Raw genomic sequence first — 27,100 nt, forward strand, 5'->3', positions numbered from 1 at the left:
AAGAAAGCTAATTGCCCCAAGGGAGGAGGATAGGTTTTCTAAGATAAAAGCAAGGTTTCCTTTTAGCTGAGCTCAAACAAGAGTTTCTTGACTCTCCAAAGTCCTGAACTACCATAGATCAGAAAATTAGCAGAACACATCTACATAAATCACTTGATAAGTTTCCTAATTTAAAGGTTTATAGTTTCTGTTCCCTAAGAAATCAGGCCCTCCTTCCCATTCTTTCAGGAAAACTACAAAAATAACATAATAACACAACACACAAAAAAATTAAGCATTAACAGGCAGCGAGAGAGATCTACTGCTGCCAGCATAGTAACATTAACCAGGATTTACCACCATCATACACCTCCTTTTAAGTGTTATTGAGACATTCTCATTCTTTATAACATAATCAAGCGAGGTCTGTGCTCTAACACGTTACTGACTACAGCTGTGCTGGTTAACAGAATGAGCAAAGACAGAGCTATCAGAGTATGGCAGAGAACCTTTAGCATCGCCTCTGCTAGCCACAAATAAATCCTCCATTAGCATTGTTAAGCTACCAAAATATCGAAAGGAGTTTGTTCATATTCAACAACAAATGGTGAAATACAGGGAGAGAGGGTCCAGGCTTCCAATGCTTTGTCCTTCATGGAGAAATTTTCAATGTCAACTTCCATCATTTGGATTTGGAAGCATTTCCCACACATTCTGCACGAATGGAAGAGGAATGTAAAGAGATGAAGTAGCAAGAAATAATTGCTGGTTGTTTTTTGCTGTGCGGAATGTAGAATTTTTTTTCTTAATAACTAAAGCACATACAGAGGCTTGAATGTTTCAGAAATCAATAAAACAAATGTCTTCAAAGATTGTTTCTACTTTGTGCAGAATGCTACTTCAAATTTGCACTTGCAAGTGTTTATCAGTATTAGAATTGAGCCTGCTCTCTTGCACAAATTCAAGTACTTTTTGAGTTATGGGGGAAACACAACAATGCAAATATATATATTTTTTCTGATAACTTATAGTTTGGATTTATACTTTCAACTTTGAAAGGTATCTTGAAAAATGTAAAACTTGTTGGCCCCTCAAATTGAGATACATATGTAAATAAATCAGCAGTCAGACTTGATGACCTTACTAATAAAACACATAAAATTTAACACAAAAACTCTTAGTACAATGGAGTAAAGAAGCTTCAAACACAGCAGTTCCAGTTTTATTTTTCAAATTCTTATTTTGGTATACTGAATAAGAAACATTAAAGCAGCACCTATGAGAGGCAGTTTTGCTGTGGAGATCAGGGTGAATTTCTAACTATGTGGTTCATCTAAAATGTTCTTCTACGAGACATGCAGAATGCTGATCCAAACCAAGTCCTCTACATATGGTCCCATACATCTGAAAAAAATTCTTTCAAGGTGGAGCCCTGGCCATTTTATAATAGGAAATTCAATTTTTTTCATCCTTCAAAGCTGACTGTCGCTTCCCACCAATGGCGGGGGGGGGCACACACCTTTACCTCTGTGATTTAGAGGTTTGGATGCTCTACATGTAAGAGTCACTAAAACATCACTGCAGACACCTTTAAAACATTATTAATATGATTTGCATTCTTTTCCTTTTGTTTGGCAACAGTACAAGAGGCTCCAAGTCCCTCTACCTCCTTTATGTCAGGAAGTACTTATTTTTACACATACCTCAAGAATGAGTCGAACACATGCACGTTTCAAATTTTACCACATGCTAGTCCACAAAGCTTTTTTTTTTTTTTTCCAAGAGTGAGATTACAGTTGAGTAATTACTCTTTAATCTAAGTTTCCTAACCTCATTTATACTGCCATCAGAACCATAACAAGGAGTAAACTTTTTAAATTTCTTTAAAAATAATAATTCTTTCACAGTAGGTTTCTAACATGTTATGTAACTAAGCATAATGAAACAAACACACTGAGTGAAACTGTCTCTTCAAAGAAGCATTTGTTTTTAAATTATTTGTGCAGAAGAATTTTGTTAAACCACGTTAATATTCAAAGCATATGCAAAATGGGTACTTCCTCCCCTTTTAAAAAAAATTATTACTGTTATTATTATTTTCAAATTATGAAAGATTTGCCTAGGGATCTCTAGTTTCAAAAATATGCAATTTTGAAAATATAAATTATTACTATGAATAGTAAACAAACTACATGTTTTATATCAAATAGAATTTTAGTTCTTTAAAGTTTTTTTATGTCATTATCTTTTGCTGAATCCATCACTGGGAGACAAGTTTACACTTGTTTATCTTATGCAATTAAGAGATCCCAAAGAAGTCACCAAGTATTATATAAGGGACAAAGAGCACAGCTTTTTCTGACTAACTAAAAAATTCACAATGGATGTCCCAGCCATTAGCAGAGTTTGACATTATTTTGCATTTAAAACATTACAGTAGTCTACCATGAAAATTTTGTATTTAGTAATGTCCTCATCATCAATTATTAAAACATCTAAGCTCATTTTATAGTATCTTAGTTAAAACTTGGGCTCAGTCTGAGACTGGTGTATGGTACTCACAGGCAGCAATTCAGACCTTATGAGTATTTTCTCTGCTTTGCACCTTAGATTACAGTTGTTATTAAAAAAGAAAAGAAATTGAAGTAAACAGAAACAAACTTCCTTACCTTCACCAGTTCAGTATAACCAGTTTCCCTCGCTGTCCACCAAGGCTGAGCTTTCAGTCCCTTGACGTTGTAGAGGGAGCGCTGCCAGATCGATGCAAAATGACCTCTTTGATATCCAAGTTCATACCACTTGTATGCCTAGGAGATTGCATTTGTTATCAAACAAATTCATATCAGCTAACATGCCATAGAAAAACTTAGGCTCCTTTGGTAAGGTAATAGGCTATCTATTTGGATGCTGGGGATATCCTCCTAACGTACAGTAATAAGGGGGAAAAATAGGGGGGAAAAAATGAAAATCAACAATCCTAAAAACCAACAATCCTAAAATACATCAGTCAGACACAGCTGTCTGGCTCAACATTAGCAAAACAGGATAATCTCACAGTCATTCACACCACAATATCGGTTAGTAACCTAGGTGTTCTCCTTGGACTTGGGAGATACAATTGTTTGTCTTCTTGGTCAGCCCTGGTTTCTCAACGCTTCATTTTTACCTATGAATTAAATATTTAATTTAATAATTTAATAAAAATTAAATGGCTCCCTTCTACTACCAACAGGGATGCTGTGGCAATGAAAACAGTGCTGACTTTGTTATATGATTGCATATATACTTCTGAGTTTTCTTTAAATATTTGTTCTCACACCAGAACTGAGCTGATGCTACTCATTTTGCTTATTTCCCCCGTATTTCATGTAGTAAAAGCTTACTGACGCTCAATGCCAGGCCTTAGTTCATCTCACTCTCCCTTTCCACAACTTGCTTTACCATTCTATATCAGCTGCAAAAGGAGCTCCTGCAAAGAAAGCAGATAATGCTTGGAAAGAAGAGGTCAAACAAGAGTAACAGTGGTCCATGAACAGAGGAAGCTACATACAAATATCTCCCTCCTGTCCAGCATTGCTTTTTTTTTTTTTTAAAGACAATGCAAAAACAAAAATAATAATAATAATAAAAAAAAAAAAAAGATATGCCAGGTCAGCTAAGCAGGGAGATAGAAGGACAAGAAATTCAAAACAGGAAAGAAGCAGGCAGCAATTTCCATTCTAAACAGAAATCATCCAAAAACCTCATTACCTGGGATCGTCCAGAGTCCCTCTCTAGCTATACAACTTGAAATTCACACCTTCCCTTTCCAAATCTCCTTCAGCGAAGTGTCACACATCCAAACTCAGACCAAGCTCTCCCACTTCTTCACCTAATCTGATATTTATTGTCTCGCTCCACATTAGACAGCCTATAATATCAACTTTGTACTTCCAGTTCGTACTCTCCCACACATTATTATTCTTTCCCTGGCTGTACCCACCTCCTTGCCAAGTTCTCAAAAGAAAAGAAAACAAACAAACAAAACACACACACACACAAAACCAAACTCTACACTTTTCTTTCCAACAGGAACTTGCAAATCTGGACTAAACAACTGAAAAACACTATCCCCAACAGTCCTCTTTTATGGTAGTTCCCCTGCATGACTATTTATTACTTGCATTTCAGAGTCCCTTCTTCTATTCTAATTCAAGAGCAAATGCCAGTTGTCCATTCATCTGCCCACATTTGATACAAAGGCTAAAAAACTATTAAAGGCTTACTGAGGCAAAAAGCACAATACTAACTTTTAAGTTAAGAAGAATCACCTCATGTATGTGTGTTAATGGAAAGTAAAATGTACAACCAAATAAGCCTATTCTAGGAGAAGACATTCATATCTGCATATTATTTATGCCCTCCTTGAAGCCAGTAAAGTAGAAGTAAAACCAAAATATTTTTTGGATACAAGCTGTCATGAGAACACTGTGTCTTACTATGACTTACTTTGTATTAGCAATCATACAGTAAAGTAAACAAAAACTACTGAAAATTCTTCACATAACAGATTATTTCTAAAAAAAACCTCGAGTGTCATCTTATACATTTACCTATAGATCTTTTCTTTCAGATACAAGGTAAGAAATAAGTTATGGTATTTTTGTTTTCAAATATTTGCATAACCTTTTATACTGTAACCATAGATTATTTCTTTTTGAGAGTCTAAATTTTCTTCAAGCTTTCAGAGAATGTGGTACTCTGATATTTATGACTATTGAAGTATGAAGGAAAGGTTGCAGTAGAATGTTGTCTTACTCTATTTATCTGAAGTAAGGAAAAGCACCGTGGATAAACAGAATAACAGCAGACAATATAGAAGCTTTCATCTTTTTCTCTAAATAAGCTTCTTAAAATGTATTGGTCAAAAAAATTACATATTACCTTTGGGTAATACACTGTATATCTATAAAGCTTGATCATATCTTGGTTAAGCCTCTGAAATGGAAGCATTATGACTTATAGTATACGTTCCTCAAGACATAAGTTGTAATAGCAATGGGGTAACAATAGATTGTTTAGGCTCACTGTATGAATTTATTTGCAGTGTTTGGAGTTAGCTCAAATGAGAAGGGGGGTGAATTGCTTCTCTCAGCCACTGACAGATAAGTATGAATGTTGCTGTTCTTTAAGATCCATCAGCTATAATCATTATATATAATATTGTTAATCCTTATTTATTAGAAGAATTGTACTATGAGATTGCCTTTGACGGTATAGGGTACAATTATCCCACTCATCCTTTCCAGTCCTGAGTTTCCATAAAAGAACCTTTCTCTTCACATGCAGATCTTGGCAGTGGAACGACTAAATAATGACCACTGTCCTGTACAGGACAGATACAAGAGTATATCTTATTTGCCAGGAAATAAATTGTCTGATAAGCATTCAATTCATACATTCTCTGTGAACAACACTTTGTTCTGCAATACCTTCTACAATGTATTCTGTTGTTGTTTTAATCAATTTGGCACTTTACCAAATTATAGTTGGAAAGGTTATATACTCAATGCTGTTTCCCTACAACTTACCAAGACCACTTTCATAATTCCTAATTTAGCTCTAATAGACGAATATCTACCTTCAGCAAACCTTCAGTGATAGCAATTTTACATGTTGCTTGAATATTGATCTGTCTCCTTGATTAAATCTTTAAGTTCAGTAAGCCTATGAAGGTCAGTTAAAAAAAAAAGTTTTAACTTCCCACAGATAAATTTAACAGTCTCCACTATCCCAAGAAGTTCATTTGCCATTGATTAAAGCTTCTTCTACAGAAGATTTGACCATCAAGTCCATAAACATTAACACATAGTTATCTCAGGGATTGCGCTGATGTATGTTAATTACATCTGTGTGGTATCTTTAGTGAAATTTTGTAATGGGATGCTCTAGGCTTAATCATTCAACCCGGAATATGCCATGGAAGTATTAAGGGATTTCCTTTTTGGTTTTCTGTTAAGACAAGGACAGACAATGATGTGGGGTGGGGTAGGGGTGAAGGAGAGAAAGAAAGATAGATAAAGCAGACTCTGTGTAAAATGAGGCCACCTAATTCTCACTTGACAATTAACTTTTAAATTCAAAAAACTTCATTGGAAGAATATTTTACTGTAATTTCAAAGAAGGTGATTTAACTTAGAATTCAGGTATGGCTACATTCCAATATTCTAGACATATAATCTGTTTAAAGTGTACTAAAAGTTCCACATTCTACATATATGAAAATAATTTGATGAACTAGGCTCAAGAAAGAACACATACGTAGGCTTTATGACAGTCCCTTTGTCTGATTTGTTACTGGAGAACTGCCTATTTACTGGTCCAAGACACTAGGTGACCCTGCTTGAGCAGGGGGGTGGGACTAGATGAGCTCTGGAGGTCCCTTCCAACCTCAATCATTCTGTGATTCTGTGAAGTGGTCAGCATTCTTTACAGTATTTTACCTATTGATATTTCAGAGGTACTACTAGAAAACTAGTTAAGCAACAATTTTCATATTTCTTACCACTATACATTTTTGTTTTTTTCACATTTTTCACCTGTGCACAAGGGTGGCTTTTTTTGTTGTTTTGTTGTTTTTATTAAATTCATGCCCATAGTGTAGCTCATTACCAGCAAGAGTTTTCAACAAATGCCCTTTGCTTCTCGACTGTGACAGTAGCACTAATTCACACATTCAAATTTGGCTTTCCTCAATTAATAAATTAGAAAAGCTTATCGTTTCCAGTAGCATATATTTGTATTGGGCAAAAGATCTGCTGAACAAATTTCTATTTTTCTGATCTGTTTATGAATTCAATGTTTGAACAAGTATCATAACAGCCCACACATTCAGTCCTTTTACGGTCTTTTTGTATCACAGACATTGATGCTCATGGCCACTTTGGGAAAGAGAGAATGTTTACAGAACACTTATCAGAGTTATGAGAGAAATTCTATATAGTAACATATTTAAGCCACTGCATTTTGACTCTGGCGGAAAAATCTTTGTCAAAAAGTGGTAGGAGCAGAAAACAGACTTCAAAAATGCATTCAACGAATTTCTGATTTTTTAGTGTGTGCGTGCGTGTTTCTCCATCCCTTGGTACTAATAGCTCCATGTAAGCTTCAATAGTTTTGGCTAGTTCTATGGAAAAATAAGGGATGCTAAGAGATTGTATAACCATGCAAATGGCAGGTTTTATTGTTGTTGTTGGTTTGGTTTTCTGCTGTTGCTTATCTTGACCTCTACACACACGCTGGATTGTTATTTCAAAGCGACTAATGACTTTTCGACATTGGGCCCATGCTGTAAAGTTTTTCTGGATTCTGCAGTCCACCAGAAATTCAGACTTATATTAAGACCATATTAAATGTGTACCTCTTTGTCTCCTATTCTCTGCAAGGCATCTCCCAGATGAAAGTAAAAGCGTCCATCATCTGTGCCAGGGTCACCAGACTCCAGTCCTTCCTAAAATAATAACAGTAATAAAACTAATAGTAACAATTATAATAATACATATGTAAAATAATGTTTAAAAGAATTTTAATAGGACTTTCAACAGTGTTCACTTGGTCACTGTATACAGTTTATCAACTCTATTCAAGTGACAGGCTATGAAATTGGCTATAAAATATAACTACCATGGTAACTAGGAACTTAGGTTGAATGAATACAACGTATGAGTAAAAAGCCACTGACAAATTCTATCGGTTTGCCAAATCCCCCATTCACTCCAAGACAGAGGTGTATTCAAAGACTGATACTTGACCCCAACCCTATATACAAGCATTTTAGAAAGACGGCTATTTTAAATTAAGCTTTTATTTGTAGTATTTCTCTCCAAATACTCAAACATATACATGCCCTCTCTGGATCTTTCAAGAACCTTTACTTTGCAGCATATTGCCAGCCTCAAAAGAATTTGAGAATCATAGCTGTGTGTTTAGGGTTATCTGACTAATAAAACAGTTACTTGATATTTATGAATTGATAAATAACAGTATACAACTTGTTCCAGTTTGTTGGCAGTGATAGAGCAATACAACACCAATGCTTAGCTTAAACTGTAATTTGTAATTAAAATGCTTCTAGCTTGGCACATTTTATAAATTCTGATTATGTTTTTCTACCGGTAAAAGATCTACTTTAAATGAGAAAAGAAAAATACCTTTAGATAGGGTATGCTCTCTGCTATCTTGTTTTCTGCCTTCAGGATGAAGCCATAATGTACTTTGGCAAAGCCATCATTTGGAGCCAGTCGTAGAACCTGTTTGAGCACAAATGAATTAAATACTCGTGCAAGAATCTATAAAAATCAACAAATCTGTGTACATACTACTATTTAGTGATGCAATGAAATTTGCTTCCATCACTGACACTCAGATAAATTCTTGGCTTGGCTGTACTTCTACTCTTTCACTTATATCTTTCTCCAGAATAGCCTATTACAAGACAAATTTTGAAGTCTCATAAATAAAATTATTCCAACTGACACCTCTGAATTGCATTATTTTCTTCTTGTCTCTACTTCTCTACCTCCTCTCTTGAGTTAGAGCATACTAAGTTATAGAATTAACACCATTAATTAACACTTACTATCCCAGGTTTGTCTAATGTAAAAGAAGGCAGTTGCTCTTTGGACAAGTCTACAGCACATTCATGGGAAGCATAATGTAGCACTATACCTGAAATAGTTTAAAATTAGACAGTTTATGCTGGTGGCAAACTAGTCTTGGCAACAGAGAATATACGATGCTTAGAAGCACAGTAGCTGCTATTTAGAAACACTGTGAAATAATGCTTGTATCGCAAGATAGGACTGTAGAGACCCTGGGAATGTAAAGGCCATTCTCAGCACGACAGTAAACTGGATCACTCATTTGGAAGAGCTCACATTTTCTTGGCCAAGAGAAAACTATCAGAAGGTAATGTAAGGACTAATAGGGTACCTCAGGTGATTCAGTGTGCTTTCACTTTTCCAGAAGGTGATGGATAAATTATTCTTCTATAGTTGTGTGCTGCATTCTTTGACTAAGACCTACTGTGCTCAGTTAAGCTGTAAGATTTTGTACCCTGAATGTCTAGGTCAACATTTAGATAATATCTGAGTTACAAACTAACTTAGATAACTTTGCAGAAAAGGAAAACCCATAAGCAAATAAGAAATCTGATGTTAGTTAGGCACAGATGGGAATTTCACGGAGACTGTGTAAAAGAAAGATTTCTGAGTACAGGGAAAGCTGTAGGAAAGGATCACCGTATGGGGGTGTATTTCAGAGAAAGGAAGTGTGAAGCTGGCTGGTCTGAGTTCTGAAACATACTCCCAACAATAATAGGATAATTTAAGATCATCTGGTCTGCCTCAATCAAGTGGGAAATTACAGAATGTCTTGATGTACTTTCCAGCTCCACATTTTTATGGTGTGTATGTATATATATATATATATATATATATGAATATATAAATATTTTACATAATATATATGCACATTCAGCATAATTTGTAGTTCCATCTGATATCAATTATGTGGTCAAGATCTGTTCCTAAACCTCCTCTCCCCTCAAAATAAGGATGGACATTTTAATCAGGAGAGATCCTCAGTTTGTGAGGATCTGCACAAGCGCCTGGGAGCGACTGGAGGTCAGTCAGGGGCTGATACCTGCTGACTGTCTAGCACAGTTACTAAATAAAAAACAAGGGACAGGAGCAATTTTTCCTGTCTAAATTCATTTCTGAAGCTACCAAACTTATGCCATGCATAAAATGTCTGCATACATTACAGCCATTTCCCTCTGCCTTTTCTAGTCACTGTCTAACCTAATTCTTCAATCAAAATAATTACAAGCAATCCCATAACAAGTCCTCTGGGCAAATTTCTCTGCTTTCTCAAACCTTATTACACACAGGCTACATCTGAGCAAAAACAAGATCATCGCTATGTTGGTATAAATGCTGTGAGTTAAAAATAGTAGTATTTCACTTTTTTTTTTCCCCCCGAAAATAAGCTACTATGAAGGAACAATCATTTTGAGAATCTGATGTCTATAATACAGCACTTTATTAGCAAAAAATGAACTTGGCAATTCACCATAAGGATGAGCTTGACCACTAATATGATACCACCCTATGAATCTTATACTTTTTGACTAAAGTATTTTGTGTAGGATCATTTTGATCCACAAATCTGTACCTGCAGGGTGAAATAAAAATGACTGACAGAAACATTTATTAACCATATAATTTCATTACTTTTCCTTTAACTATAGGATAAAGCTATCTGATTAATTAAGACAGAATAGAATTTTCTATATTACAGTTCATTTAAACCATGCCGAGTTGCATTAAGGCAAGATCTACATTCAGAGCCCCCAAAGAGAACTGAAGAGAAACAATCAGCAGAAATTACACTGGAAGTATTTAATGTAAATTGTATTACTCTGTTGCTGTTGCTGCATGCAATATTAATTATGTTTAAAAATAAGTTTTACTAAACTGCTCATTGCCCATTAAATATTAATCATGAATATAGAAATTAACCTCTGGGGCTATCAATGGCTAATTAGCCATGGTAGAGTACTGTGTTTGTGTAGATATTTTTCTTCTGGTACCTGAGATAGTTCATTCAGAGCTGTCTTATGTGTGTCTATGCACTGCTGCACTGAGGTCTTGCAGCCATGCATCCTCAATGCAGCCATGCTCAGAAGAGCAGGCAAAAAAAAGTGCAAAGGTCACTTAGTCTGCTAACAAAGTTCTCTCCCACAGTGTTTTATCATACTCTGTAGCTCTCTGAAAACAAAAATAGCTCTGAATTCTATGAGGACTACTGTTAACATAATGTTTCCATACCTCTAAGCATAATGTTCAAAAAGAAAATATGTTAATACTTGGCAAAATGGAAATCCTCTCCAGTTGGAAACCATTTTCCATTTGCTGTTCAGCAGAAAGTCTGGCAAAGGCATACTAAAAAAGTGTATTTTGTATCAGTTAAATTATACTATACTACAGCTGTAAGTACACAACTCTCTTGAAGTTCAGCATTTTATATACTTCACTTCTAAAGCTAAGAGAAAGAAAATACTTTTGAAATAAAAAATTAATCATAACACTTCAGCTGCAAAGATAAAGTGGGTAAAACAGTTTCAAAATGATTTAATTGGTTCCCAGTATTTAAATCTGGCTATACAAAAAAAAAAAAGCTAGCTATTAAATGTAAAGCAGAAAGTTTTCATTCATTAGGATTCCTTGGGCATCTATTCATCTATTGCATTTCTTAGAGATAACGTCAGCTAGTTAGTCTGGTTTGAAACAGTGATGTAATCCCAAAGTAAAAGAGAGTGCCTGTGAAGAGTCTAGCCAGTTATCAATCATAGAATGGTTTGGGTTGGGAGGGACCTTAAAGATCATTTCATTCCAACCCCCCTGCCATAGGCAGGGATGCCACCCACTAGATCAGGTTGCCTACGGCCTCATCCAATCTGGTCACAAACACCTCCAGGGATGGGGCATCCACAGCTCCACTGGGCAACCTGTGCCAGTGCCTCACCACCCTCTGAGTGAAGAATCTCCTCCTAACCTCTAATCTAATTCTCCCCTCTTTTAGTTTAAAGACATTGTTAGCCCATGCATAACATACAGACAACACTGAATTTAGACCAAACTGTTACAGCACGAAGCAAAGGAAGACATCGATACCTTTTACAGAAGAATCTAGCAGACTCACTGCAAATGGGAAATCTGGAGGCTAGATCCTCCTGCACAGAAAAGTGTCCGACTGCTCTTTTTGCTCCTCAGGCAAGTTCACAAGTACCACATACAAAAGTTAGATAACAACAAAGAAAGGAATTGGAATCAGCAAGAAGCAGAGCCTATAGTTGAATTTCTCTTTAGGATGGGTCCTGAGCTCTGCCCTCTCTTCCTAAATGGCCATGCCCTTTGCGTTAAGAAGTACTTGAATAAAGTGCATGAACATCCTTACAGCGGAAACCAGAACTGAGGATTCTTAAATACTGGAGACATCTACTCTGCAGCACTGGGTTTAAGCTCTTGTCTGTGCTATCTTTTATTTCCTATCAGATGACTAATTTATTCTATGCTAGTGAGAAGAAGGGCTTAACCACACTAAAAAAGTTTCCCAGGTTTTTCAAAAATCATGAGAAGAGGAAGATGTCTCCTGGAGGTCAGCAGAACAACTTTTCATAGTTTACTGACACTTTATTGACTAGGCACAGGGCCTCAGCACCTATGGTAGGAGCTCCAAACCATATGTCAATCACTTTCTAATTAAGCATTGCAACAGCTGAGTGAAGCACTCAAGAGCAGACCATATGGTCCCTGAGCAATCTGCCCAAAATCACTTAAGAAGCTTTTGGTATAACCAAGAATAAAAGCAGTTGCACATGAGATTCTGCCTGTTTCCTTGGCCATATTTCCTTTCACAAAATTCTTCATGTAAATTTATCGCTAATTACAACAAAGGAAAAAAAAAACACATTCATGTGTTAGAATTCATTCTGAGGAAAAGTCAGAATATGGATAAAATCTGCACAATTTCTAAAGAGTATACATCCAAATCCTTTTAAAAGATATTTATTTGTTGCTCTTCTACAAGGGCAGAACATCACTATGATCTATTTCATTGGCTAATGAACTGCAACAAAGAGTAATTATACTGGACAAAATCTATGAAGCAAGTTAAACAATATATTGGAACCAGACCAGTTCTTATTTCGCATACCTATTCTTAATCAGAGCAGCGCACACTTTTTCTGAAGTATACCAAACTCAATATCAGTTACACAGCAAATACATTACCTTCTTCCAATTATAAAAAATCCTATGATTATTGATTTTGAGAAATCCTAACATCTACATTGTTTGCACCAAAATACCGAAAAGTTGCAAAGGAAAACCTTTCCCTAAAGGAGTTTTGTTTGTTTGTTTTTTACATTCCTTGCAGTCTGAGAAGCAGGTTTTTGTTAATATAATCAATCTTTAAAAGACAACATTTCTAATCCTCAGAAAAATTTTGACAGCAGGCCAAAATTATTGTACAGAAGTGCACTACAGAGGGACCTACAAAGTAGCCAAAATAAAGCAAACAGTATTCTGGAAACACCTGCAACTGTCAGATGAGCTTGAGAAAAAATGGTATTATTAGGGTTTGACTCCTGCTTCCAACCATGCAGCTAAATGTCCTACTTCCCTTTGAGAAACCATCTGATATAAGAATCCCCTCAGACTTCCAGATGTGGGGAACTGAAAACTGGGCCTTTATTCTCAGGAGGTGGTACTAATCATGCTGACTTGTCCTCAGTCTACGTAACCAGTCAATTACAGAACTGCTCCTGTACTAAACAAGCATTGGAACAAGTGTGCCAACATCAACAAGATCATCTCTGATCAGGTTCTGATAGCTTTTGCTCTACCAGTTACATCAAGTTCTGCATCTAGTTTGAGAGTTTCCAGATGGCAATGGGGTTTTAACCCTTCCTGGCAGTGAACTTTCTTCCACAGTATAGAGGACAGTGATATAAATCCAATGAACAAGCCACACTACAAGCATCACGAAAGGAAACAACAAGAAAGGTTAAAAAAAAATGTTGCCTACGATCCTGAAAAAGCCACATGATAAATAGCTATGAGAGTACTCAACCACTTTATTCACATGGATAAAGATAGTGTTCCTGTAAAATGTTTCACAACTAAAGAAGTTAAAAGCAGGCAACCTTTAAAAAGAACGTATGAATGTACATCATTTTTTCCTTAGCTAAAATGGAAGCTCACCTCTTCATACACTTTCTTGGCATTGCTGTTGTCTCCTATCAGGAGGTAACCAACACCAAGGTCATTCTTGAATGATGTATCACTGGGAAACAGATGAACTAATTTCTGTAGAGTAACCAGGGAACTTCTCATGCGACCTAATTTGATTGAACAAGACTTCATTACAGCTATGGTTATGAGTAACAGTAGTAAGATGCACAACATCTAGAAAAACACAAATCAGTGCCAGATGTTCCATTTTCACTAGAGATCACAAGGCAGAACTTGAGAAAAGACTTATGCAGATAGGAGTATATTCAGCTGCTTGGCTGTCACACGGGATGTAGTCATACAAGGAATACTTTAGGTAATCACTCAGAATGCATATCCTGCAGTGTTATGGTAGCCTCTAGTGGAGAACAGTTCACAGTGTAGCTGTAACATTATTTAAGCTTTGGTTGCTCTTTCATATGTAGATGTCAAAGTGCTCAACAAAACCAGGTAAACATATCAAAACAAACAGTCTTAATTAACTTAAGTAATTAAACACTTTTTAAAATGATAAGTGACAATTACACTGAAATTAATCATGATTTACATGTTTAAAATTAAATACATGATTCATCAGCTTCCTAGATGAGGTATTACGAACAGCAAAATCAATATAAATTGATATTAAAACCCACTACATAGGAACAGAACTCTTCTCCCACTGAAATCTGCTGTGCTTTATGTTCTGATCAGCACTTCTGGCACATCACAGAACCGAGATCTAAACTTTCAGATGTATTCACTACATTTCATTACTTCATTTTTAGAGTTCCAACTTCAGATTTTCACTCCCTGACAAACACACTTCAAATATAGCATTTTGACTGGGTATTTCAATATTAACCACTTCTTAACATGTGGCTTTTCAATCTATGGCTGGACATTCAAAACATACACGCTCAAAAACATTAGAAAGTGGTATTTCAAGAGGTCATGCTGGACATCCCTTTGTCTCTGACAGAGATTCATTGACAGGTTTGTATTTTGGAGCTTTTATCAGTGATACTGTGATAAAACACTTGTGTGATCACCAGGACCAACTTTTCCTATTTTTCTTTAGAGGAAACTGCAATGTAAACAAGAGATGTGAGAATAGGATCTGCTAAGGAAAAACATGAAATGCAGGTATCAGTAGGCAAAGTTAGCTGCTTTGCTAAAAGCAACAAAGGGATGCAGATGAAACCCATGTAAAAAGCCACCCATATGAGACAATCTAGTGCCTTAGAAGGTTGCTGTAAATAATTTCCCGAATTAACAAATATAGTTCTGCTCTGTTTTTGTTGAGCCACTGGTGTTAATTGACCAACATGGGTGGTTTGTTGTTGTTTTGTTTGTTTGCAATCTATTGGCTGGTTATTCCAATACTTGCATTTTTAAACATAGGATCAAAAACATTGGTTATGGAGATTCAGGATGCTTTACAATTAATGACCTAATAGTCTGTTAGAGTTGTTGCAACTCATAATTCAGTCTGAGAATTATAGTGAGCAAACTCAGTTAATTAAACAGATAACGTTAGGTGCAATAACAAATTTAAAATTCTTGATGGCAAAGGTATGATTTAGAAACACATTTTCCTGACAGTATATTAACAGTATCCATAGTTTTTTTTTTTTTAATATATTTATAAAACTGCTTAAATACATTGTTGTATGTCTATCACATATGCATTAGGTTATACTATACATTATCTATACACCATCTTCGAAAAGCAAGGTTTTCTAAACTGTCAACAGAAGGAAAACTTTGTAAGTTAAAACATTATCCCCCAATTTAATTCTGTTTTTCTCTATGGTTACTGTAAGTTTATCCTGGGTATGTTCACTTTGTGTATGTCATCAAGTTCCCTGTGATTTTCCTCTGCTTCAGTAGTAAAAGAACTTTTTCTTCTTTCTCTGTCAAGATATATGTATATTTAACCACCTCCCATCATAGGTTTTCATGACAACTAGTACACTGCTGTTTACAGACACTGCTGTCATACAAGCTATACACACTAGTTCACTAGCAAATTTTTAAAGATTTTAAAAAGAGTTTTCATAAGCATTTAGGAGATTAGAAAACACAGCTACTGAAAATTCAATGGAATTAGCACTTTTAAATCCTTAGTGATCTTCTGAAAGTCTTGCTCACAGAACTTCCACAATTTTTACACCATCCTCATATCTTACCAAGAAATTGCTGCCTGTCAGCTTCTCGTTTCAAGCTCAGTTTTATCAGATCTGAAGGGACATTTGGCAGACTAACCACCTCATCATAGGTGTTGATGGCTTTTTGCAGCATCTCATTACTTCTCATTTTCTCAGCTAAGTCATCTTCAGACTAGAGAGAATCACAAAACTATTATTAGAACACATAATAATCTATTGTTTTTAAAGTAATTTTGTTTTCTTTAAACACAAACTATGCAATTGTTAGATTATGGGAATCATTTTAAAATTCTATTTAATCTATACCACTTTTGACATAACAATGGAAAACTCATTTGGGTGAGCTTTGTGATAAAGTAAATGAGAAGCACGGCTAATTCTTGTTTCCTGCAAACTGATTGAAAGCATAAGAAAATTTGCACCTAAAACATACACCATCATGCCCAGTGTTTACATTCACACACATTTTTGGTTACTATTTGTAGAAGTCACAATTTCTGCTTTTGAAAATAAATGAAGCAATCAGTTTTAATTATATGGAAGAAATGTAATTTGTTGCCTACAGATTATTTCTATACTAAGTCTCGTGCTGACAGTAGCACACAGAAAAAACACACCAACGACCTTTTTCATATATTCTGACACAAATTCATTTACACTTTTTCTTATATAATAGAAACTTATATAATAATTTTCTTATATAATAACTAGGAATTTGCTTTACTCTTGCATATGTTGATATAATATCTACCACATAACTCTTTCAGAACTTAAATTTGTTTATCAAGTTCAGGAGCAGACCAAAAGACACATCGGATTTCTACTGTGAAATTACAGCTTCAGTGATGCCAAAGGGAGCTACTACTTATTTCACCTGTGGAATGTCATTTTTATAATTTGTTTCCACAATTGAAAAAAATGAGACTATATCTCAAACTGTAAATTTTTAATGCATTATTTTGCATTTTTTATTCTAAAGCATGTATTTTCATGTGTTCAAATTGTTCTTCCTAAATATTCTCTTTTTATTGGCTTATGTTCTTTTTTAAATCAATTAGCACAGCAAGGTGTAGTTGCAGGAATAGAAGTTCTTATTTGTCAATTCATTGTTGTATCAATCACACATTATTTAAACAGCTTGAACTGTATTAGCTCTAATAAGTAGTTAATATCTGGAATCTTTTTGAACTTTATCCATTACTTTTTTCCCTGCAATCTATTTTGAAATTGAATATGGAGAATATTAAACAATATTGTTACACAGCCAACAGTTGATCAGTTGGTTTCACAGATAAACTCTTAAATTTTTTTTGAAGTTACTTATTTTTCTGATGTACGTTCAGTAGCAAATTTGCTTTTCTTTTTTTTTTTTGAGAGAGAGAATTGCAAGGTAAAGAATAGTAAAAGATAAATAAGGAAGAGGCAAAAATTGTCACTGTAAAATCTGATTAAATTCACCAATATAGATGTCAATTCACCAATACAAAATCATTATGAGACTTAAGATCTATCTATTGTTCTTTTCAGCCCTAAAGATATTAACTATTTCTGCAGAATATTTTCCATCTGGCCTAAGTGTAGGTCCAGAAATCAAATCAGGAAGTACTCAAAGTACTGAAGAACACTTCTAATTATGCAATCTTTCGCAGGTTTGGGCGGAAAACAGTTGCCTTTTAAAGTTATTAAGACATGGAGAAAAATGAATCCTCATGCCTTATTATATTTAGAATCAATAAAATTAGCATATAATGTTGGTTCATGGTTCACAGACAAGGGGAAGTACATACAAGTGTTAAATTCCTGGGCTTTCTTGTTATACTTCCCTGCAGTTTTTACCTTTAGCTAGTGATGAAAGAGAAATTTGAATGTCTTGCATTGGTATAAATACGTATTTAAAAGTAATACTATGTTACAATGTAAACCCTAAGAATAATTCATCTGTCAGTGAAGGACATAATTTTCTCATTCTTTTGAAACAGCTTCATCTTACATACACTGGATTCAGTAAGATTGTCATTGGTCATGTCAATACAAGTATTCAGTAAAAAGACTTGTATGAGTCTACAAAGACTACTGAAAATGGAAATTAACTTATAGTTGTCTTTATACATTCCCTAAAAGTTTATGGTAATTGTGATTTCAGATCTTCATCTGTAAGTCTTTTTAAACATTACTGAAGTGGTAGATGGTGACAACTGTTATAAAGGGACAAATGAAGTTGTGTCACTGGGGAGAATTCTCAAGGAGAAAAAGTTGGCTTCAATGCTAAGTCCTCCTCACAGAGAGCAAAGAGCTTAAGAAGAGACAGGAAATATATTCTCTTAGATATAATGAGTAGATTCATAAAAAAGATATACTAATAAAAGTAAAAACAGAGTTAAGTCCATTACATATCGTATTTAGTTTACAGGGCAAGGTTTTGATAGCAGGGGGGCTGCAGGGGTGACCTCTGTGAGCAGAGCCCAGCAGCTGCCCCATGGCAGATCAGAGCCAGCTCCAGCTGGCTCCAGAAGAGACCTGCCACTGCCCAGACCTGAGCCAGGGAGCAATGCTGGTTGGGCCTCTGGGAGAGCAAATCTAAGGAAAGGGGAAAAAAAAAAAAAAAAAAAAAAATCAAGCAGTTGGGAGAATGAGGAGTGAGAACCAGCCCTGCAGCCCCCCAGGTCAGTGCAGCAGGAGGGCAGGAGGTGCTCCAGGCAGGCAGCAGCAGTTCCCCTGCGGCCTGTGGAGAGGCCCCAGGTGGAGCAGGCTGTCCCCCTGCAGCCCATGGGTCCCACACGGAGCAGATCTCCACGCTGCAGCCCGTGGAGGAGCCCCCGGTGGAGCAGGTGGATGTGGTGGGAGCTGCTGCCTTTGAGGGACCCGTGCCGGGGCAATCTGTTTCTGAAGGAGGAACCCCATGTTATGGACCTAAATTTGGAGCAGCTCTTGAGGAGCTGCCGCCTGTGGGGGACCCGTGCTGGAGCAGTTTGCTCCTGAGGGATGGACCCCGTGGTACGGAGCCGTGTGGGAGCAGGTCTTGAAGAGCTGCTGCCTGTGGGCAGCCCCCACAGGATAAATTCGGGAAGGACGGCATCCCGTGGGAGGGACCCCACGGGGAGCAGGGCCAGAGAGGGACCGTGAAGGAGTGGCAGAGATGAGTTAGGGACTGACCGGAGCCCCCACTCCCCAGTGCTGCTCAGGCGGAGGACATCAAAGAGGGTGGGTGGGGGCAAGGTATCTTTAGCTCGCTTTTAGTTTCTCTATGCTCTAGCCTGTTAGCAATAGGCAACAAACTATATTAATCTCCCTATACTGAGTCTGTTTCGCCTGTGATAGTAAATGGTGAGTGATTTCACTGACATTACCTCAACTCATGAGCCCTTTTTCATCATATTTTCTCTCCCTGTTTGTTTGAGGAGGTGGAGTGAGAGAGCATTGTGGTGGAGTTTAGCTAGCCATCAGGATGAAGCTGCCACACATGTACAAACCTAAGTCGTCTCCTACTAAACAAGTAAATAGCTGAGCAGATCCCTCAGAGAGTATTTAAGTATTTGGTCTACTGTGTATCAAGTGCTTGTGTAACAGTTTCTTTGGATAATTGTGGCTTGGTTTTAGCATGATTATTATTAACCAAATGAAAAGTGGTTGTGACTGCAGTTCGAGTGCCACATTAATTGTGTAACAGCACAGTTCCCTTCAACTGTGAGGGTTTCACTTAGCTCATCTTGATTAACATGTTCAAGCAGTCTTTTATTACACATATTCCATTGGGATTATCCTGCTATTTATGAAAATATGATTATTCTCCAACAAGACATCCATCCCAGCGTGGCTCAAAAAAAAATAAGTGTTATGAATACAGAGCTTATTTTACAATGTTTTTTTTGTTGTTGTTGTTTTGTTTTTAAAATGTTCTTTGGGGCGAGGGGGACACACACGATGGCATAACATGAAACAGAACTTCCTCAACAATAAAAAGCTAATTTAGCCTCCTTGCCTACAAACTTGTATTCTTTATCCTTTATATATCCTTTAACACGCTCTATAATAACTTCAAATCCCCTTCACTATTTCCATTAATGAAAAAGCAGCATTTAGTCCAGAGCAGTTTGGACTGTTGACAACGAAGTTATGCCTGTTGTTCCTGCAGTGGGACATTAGCTGGGATTTCTCTCTTACCATTCACCAGACAGTTATCATGACATTTACAGAATGTATCTTATTTTTGTGTTATTGATTATACTTCCCACTAAAGTTAAACAAAACCTGCTGAAGTAACTGGGGAAGGACAGAGGACTGAAACAGATGCAATTTGACTGATCATGTAAGTTTTTTTTCCCTGAGGAAATGTCTATGAAATTATAAACAAAGTCTGGGGTCTAGAGCTCTATTGTTAAAAAAAAAAAAAAGGTTTAATGTTTGCTTGTTTTAAAACATTTATGGCTTGTAATTTGTTTATTTACGTACCTGTGCTTTTCCGTATCTTGCTCGAGGGCTTTCTGGATATTGATTCACCAGTGCTTCAAAGGCCCTTAGAGCTTCTTCAGTTTTTCCCTGGAAGGTAGAGAATTTTATCAGCATTTGTATCTAATTAAAATGCTGAAGGATGCATAGCCTAATAACAGATTAGTTTTTCCAAGTTAAAAAAAAAATAAAGACTAAGAATCAACAGTTTTCACTCACATTTTTGTTGGGATTGCCTTGTTTAAAACAAATCACTGCCATTACTTCCAAAGCAATAATATTCAATTACCATGGTCAAAGCTAGTAATTTTTGTTTTACTTTACTCACGTTCCCTTTGCTGACTGCAAAGAATGTTGAGAAGACAATAACCTATCTACACTAAAACACAGAGTAGAGATTATATGGATAACAACAGAATCCAAATTGAATTTAACGTACAGAATAAAAAGAAAGTTCTATACATAGGTAGAAATTTCATCTCTGCATACCTCATATGACCAGCTGTTTTGTAACTGTGGTTCTATGGGAAATGAGATAGAACCATCCGTGCTGTATGGATGTTTCCGCTCAATGTTTTGAGCAAGTACGTCCCTTGGGACTTCGCATGTGCTCTGTATCTCTTCCCTGTCCCACACAAAGTCTGCAGCCATTCTCACGAATGGTGCTGACTAGCAAGCAAGGATGGAAGTTGAGAAGAACCAGCTGCACTGTTAAATAGCAACTGCCGGCAAAATTTGGCATCAGATCTTGCTGCTGCATCCAAATCTTACAGCTTTATAAATATGAGTGGATTATTATACACAACTGTCCTACTATCTTCAAATAGCACATATGTCTGATTTGTTATTAAATGTATCCTGCTGCATACAAGACAAAGTGTGATTGTTTGCATCTCACCATGAGACCAATATGGGAAAACACTCAGCTAACTGATACCATAGGCTCATCAGAATTTTCTGTCATGCCTTTGGTCAACTAATTGTCTAAGTAACAATAAGCATGTAAATGCTTTTCATTTTTGTATTCCAACATGTAAACAAGGTTCCCAGTGAAGAGCAGCAGTAGAAGCAGCCTGAGGCTAGTTCTCTCTGAATAGTAGCCCCACCATAGACTTACAGCCCCTGCGGGGCTGCATGGCTTCCTTTTTTTTTTTTTTTTTTTACTGTACTGTGCTATAGGTGGAGTTTCTCATTGTTCAGTCATCTCAAATTCAGGGTAGAACTAAGACCTGCAGTTGTTCTCCACATGCTTTTTTTTGTTTTTCATTGTCAAGTTATTAAATTTAAAACTACCAAAATTGATTGACTGATGTTAAGGTCTTATTGCCACCGGTGAGAAGCAGGAACATCTGCTTCATGCTCTATGGTTTTGTGTGGCAGCAGAGACACTGCTAGGATGCATGCGGTAACTCCAGCAGAAACAACACGTAATACAAAGGTTTTCACCTAATACTCATGAAGCACATGAATTCATACTGAAAGATCCATATTAACATGCTTATGTTATCTAAGTGTTCTGATAACACTACACTTCAGTACTGAAATGGACAGCGATAGGACAGATCTAGCCCTGCTCCATGTGATTAACTTAATCACTTTTGTTGAATTCATATAATCAAAGAAGTGAGTGCAAACACATGAATGGACAGACACAATTTAGAAAAGAAAACTATCCAACAGAAATTAAACTTGGAGCACAACCATGCACTAAACATTTAATTTTTAAAAGTTAATTTCACAAAAAGTAATCTAAAAATAATTCTCCATTTTTCTAAGCTAACTTTTATTCATTTATGTTCACTATTTACAGCCTGAATAAAACATTCAAAACTTACTTTCTTACGTAATTTTTCTGCAGAGTCTAGTTCAGCTTTAATGGTCTTATCAAACTTGTTCAAGAGTTTTGGCTTCTTTTTCTTTTTAGCTAGAAGAAATTTAAAAATACACAGTTCATTACTTCTTTCATATTCCACAGCAATTATTTGGAGTAGCTTTAACTAGAGACTAGTACTGTAAGTACATGTCTTCAAATGAGGCAGTTTCAAAACACACTGAAAAGAAATTGATTTCTTACTTATTACAATCACAAAATCCTGTATGAAAAAGTAATCATCAGTCATTCAGACTGAATAACTTTGCAGTCAAGTTTTTGAATAAGTATTTGTCATCTTATACAGTCAAGATTTTTCCAAATGGTTGTTTGACATGGAAGAACAGAAAACTATGTTATTTTTCCACATTTGTATGGTGTTGCAAAAAATACCATTATCAGGACATGTTAATCATTTGTAAAGTTGTGCCTATATATATATATATATATATAAAAATATATTTATTTACCTATTAACTCAACAAAAACAACTAAAGCAATTAAAATAGTTAATGGAAATATAGCTGATGGAAATATAGTTGATGGAAACTCAGGACAGGAGCAACTCAAAGTCATGCAGTCCAACTTACTGCTGAAAACTGGTTCAACACTGAAATGTCTAATCAAGACCTCTTCAAATGATGAATTTTCCATAGCTTAGCAAGCTACCCCACATTAGCAGAAGAGTAGCAGTATGTGGCAAACCAATCTTGAAGAAAATTGTGTAAAGTAAATTGTATTTGAAGCAAATTGAAGTAAATCGTGTCAATTTAAGCAGCTATTTACTTTAAGCAAAGCTCACACTTAATGTCTGGGAGGTTGCATTAACTATACTAGATATAAGAAAAATGTAGGTGTACCTATAAAGCATATGACAGCAGATAACCACTTTTCTTCCCATTTGCTATATCAAAACTTTGCTTTTGTACTTCATTAAAAGTATTTTTTCTGACACAAGGGAAATATTCTCTGACACAAGTAACTACTAGTTTTGAATATTTGTAATTAGTAGCATGTATTTTTGTTTAAATTACGCATTGCTGTTTTGTTTTTTTCTCCTCTCTGAAAAATGTCATTAACAGCATGAAAAGAAGTAATTTATTATTTTCTATGTAGGAGTTTAAACAGGGAATGTCATAACTAGTACACGTGAAACTAAAACCAAACACTGTATAGATTAGCATCATAACATTGCTGTAATGCAAGTATTTTGGATATCCACTACAAAGTATTGTAAACTAGACATATTTTATTCTGCTTCCTAAGTCTTCAGGTGCACTGCGCAGGGATGACAAGAACAGCCACATGCTGCTGGAAGCTGTGCTCATGATTCAGTAAATGACACTTTCTCTACAAGACTCTGATCCTGCACTGAGCTTTAAACAGACAAATCATTTCATCTACACACACACAAAAAAAACAAAACTCTAAAAATACTAGCCCAACCAAAACATTAGAGAGACTCACGAGTCTGAACTGCTTCTGTATGACATTAAAAAAAATCAATGACCACCTTTGGTTCTTTTTATGTAAGACTTCTGGTGCACTGAGCTCAGTTTGGATGTAAGTTACAATTCTGCATTGAAAGAGTTTTTCTTGCATGACTTTTATATTTGCGCATACCAATGCTGCTGAACAGTTTAGATACTTTTGCTTTTCAGAGGCAGGTGAAAAAGAATTAAAGAAAGGTTGATGTAATCCTACTAAATTTCATTTACTTATTCACAAAGTTTGTATGAAGCTTTAAATATAAAAATGTTTTAGGATCTATAAAGGAAAGGTGCTAAAGGAGCACTGCATTAGGATTGTTATGTCTTTGTTGATCCTTGTTATAACAGAAGCGGCTGTAAATTTCCAAGGCATTAGCTACCAAGAAGGTAAGGAAGAAAAAATGAAATATAGGAGTTTACTCCTTTTTCAGAATAAACCATCAAATAGTATGCTTTAAAGCACTCATTTTCCTCCCCTAAACGCTTCAGCATTTCATTGTACTGAATGACTCTGAAATCAAGCATTTGTACTAAGGCACAGAATAACGTACTTAAGGAATGCAGTTATCATGGAATCAAATTGACTGAAGAGATTTTACTTTACTTTTTCCTTTTTCCAAACAAAATTTCTGGAAAGTACCTTCCAAATGTACGCTGAAATAAGTATATTAGAACTCTGTGCTAGCGAACATAGATGTGCATTGAGTGAAATGCACTGTTACTTAGTATAGTACGTACTACCAATTGAGATAATACAGATGATTTTCATGTCTTCTGTTCATTCCACAGACAATGTAGTAGAAATGCATTTCAGACTGTGGCTGCCATTTCTTACTTTAATATTAACCACTTGAAAAAAAAGTGACAGATTTATTGCATTTTCATGCAGCCAAAGATAACAACAACTAAGGAGCACAACGTTATTTTGTTTCAAGTGCTCATACCCCTTGAATCCCACAGAACTCACAGAACCAGCTCTCATCTCCTCCACCCCAGGACCTTGAGCACAGGTATGATCTCCTTGAGCACAAGTATGATCTAACAGGTATGATCAGAAGTTTCTGACAATGTCATTAGGCCAGAAAAAAAAATTCTAAAAATGTTCCACATCATTTTACTGAAATGAGAAACCATTGCTCACTCTAAGGCCTGGCTTTCTCAAAAGTATCTGTGAGTGCACCTGGGAGTATTGGCCCCAAAAGCCAATAAAAGCAAACCTCCCTAAGGGCTTTTTAGCATTTTGAGCTCAACCAACCTAAGTGAAACTGTGATCTGTTGTTAGCAGGAAAACTGAGACATGCCAGTTCCCCTGACTGTACAGTCTAGGGAGCTTCCAGTTGCACATCACCACCAAACATTCAGTTCCTGTTCTCCAAGCATGAGGCTGTACATACGAGAAATGATGCAAAACAACATTAAAAAGTCAATTCCCATGGCATGAATCAAAATCTTTATCTAAAACTAGACCATTGCACAGAAATTGTGCATTCAGTAAGAGAGGACAGCTGTTTGTCAGCTTTTTAACCTTCAGAATTCATGGAAAGACACAGTCATTTGGTACTTCTCAAACATAAACACGGAAAGAAGCTCTCCCACTCACTGAGGAACTGCCTGTAGGACAGTGATTTCCACAATGCCTCAGTGTACAAGGAGATGAGACAAAGTGAGTGCAAACTCTTAGAAGTCTCTTGCAAAAGAAATAAGACCTCTTTCCCCTCATGTCCGATTTTAGTGACACGTTGGAAGAATCTTTTTGTCACCCTCCATTACCGAGAAGCATTATTTTCCCATTTTCAGTACAATTTTACATCAACTCTAAACCAGCAGGAGATCAATGTGAAAAGCGGGAATGGAGCTGTTAACATAAATATTATTCAGCTGCTAGGCACCAGTATAACACAACAAACATTATATAATGAGCAAATATTTTCATCTACCCATTCTACTCCTATGTTAAAGGATTCACCTGGGAGCTTTCAGTATAACCATCAAGCATTCCTCTATATTAAACAGATAGCCTGTTATTTCCCTGCAGGGGTATTTTAATAAATTATACATCACCTCCTTCTAATGTAATAAACTTTTAGCAGATGTGACCCAATATATTAAATCCGGTGTTACAAAGAAGTAAACTTATCTGTTTTCAGAGAAAAAAAAAAGTAGTTTTCCCCATGACTTACACATTTCACCATATATATGAAGAAACGCACAGTCACACAACTGCTAGGGTGACTGATAGTCCAAATCTGGTTGAGCACTGAAGTGGTAATAATTCTTTTATATATCATACTATGGTCTTGCAAGAATAATGCTAAGGATTTTCAGTAACGGCCTTGGATACAAGGATACACTTTCTACCTAGGATTGCTGTCATATGATTCCTGAAGTCTCTCTCAAAGAAAAGAGTTTCCACTGTTAAACCAGCAAGACAGGAAGAAACCTCACAAGAACTCACATGCTACTTCTTCCTAATAGAGAATAAACTATCGCCAGAGATGACAAGCAATCCCATTATCTCCCTTCTGTATTAAGACAGGGAAAAGAGGCAAAACAAAACAAAAACAAACAAAAAAACAATAATTAGATGGAAAATATTTTGGAAATGATAAACTTAATAGTTTGCGATGTTATGGAATGATGAATACATATATACTTTATATACCAATTTTGGCATATTAAAGCTAAAAACGTATGATATGGCTTATGTTTTAAATTGAAAGGCATTTTGTCATCACCAAAAGCAGTGATAGCCTTTTACTACAAAGTACACAGAAACACCTTTCAAAAAATAATGAATGCACTTCTAGGTACCCTAAGACCACAAGCCATCCAGTGAAAAATAAGGAAAACGTAACTAACTGATTAAAGGAGATCAAATCGCTCACTTTCAAAGGATTGTTTAAAGATATTTTGTTTAGTTGTCTAGGGTAAAGGCACGGGGCAACTTTTTACATTTGTGCAGGCAAGAACAATGCACGTTGCTCATGCTCTTCAAGTGTCTTTGTGTCTTTTCCCCTAAACTCTATTGCCCCAGATAGCTGTTACCGACCATCCGTACTACTGCTGTTCTGTCTCAGCTGCATACTTCAGAAAAACAATTAGGGCTATAAGGAGCCAGAAGAGTGACCCAAGGAAAGATGAATGTAAGTGACAAAGCATCTCTCCTGTCACATAGTACTGTATGTGCCCCACACCAAAAGGTGCTACTAGAACATAAGTAACCCTTCGCAAGAAACACTTCACCTGTTTCTACATGTAATTCAGCACTGCGATTATATCTACAATTTACATCCTGAGCAAGAAGCAATACAAGCTCAGCAGCAGTACCTG

General features: G+C 36.1%; 1 protein-coding gene across 8 annotated transcripts in view; it reads right to left on the reverse strand.

Moving 5' to 3' along the window:
• ASPH (aspartate beta-hydroxylase) overlaps positions 1 to 27,100 on the reverse strand; it is a 115,350-nt gene that overhangs the window by 18,332 nt on the left and 69,918 nt on the right. For all 8 annotated transcript variants that reach the window (XM_048061642.2, XM_066993025.1, XM_048061640.2 and 5 more), the window contains 7 exons: positions 22,246 to 22,334; positions 20,414 to 20,500; positions 15,986 to 16,136; positions 13,785 to 13,921; positions 8,169 to 8,267; positions 7,379 to 7,468; positions 2,649 to 2,786 (listed from right to left, as the gene is read on the reverse strand). In XM_048061642.2, coding sequence (XP_047917599.2) covers positions 2,649 to 2,786; positions 7,379 to 7,468; positions 8,169 to 8,267; positions 13,785 to 13,921; positions 15,986 to 16,136; positions 20,414 to 20,500; positions 22,246 to 22,334 — 791 coding nt within the window. The remainder of the gene's footprint in view (positions 1 to 2,648; positions 2,787 to 7,378; positions 7,469 to 8,168; positions 8,268 to 13,784; positions 13,922 to 15,985; positions 16,137 to 20,413; positions 20,501 to 22,245; positions 22,335 to 27,100) is intronic.

Source organism: Anser cygnoides, chromosome 2, assembly GCF_040182565.1.
Source record: "Anser cygnoides isolate HZ-2024a breed goose chromosome 2, Taihu_goose_T2T_genome, whole genome shotgun sequence".
Classification (NCBI taxonomy): domain Eukaryota; kingdom Metazoa; phylum Chordata; class Aves; order Anseriformes; family Anatidae; genus Anser; species Anser cygnoides.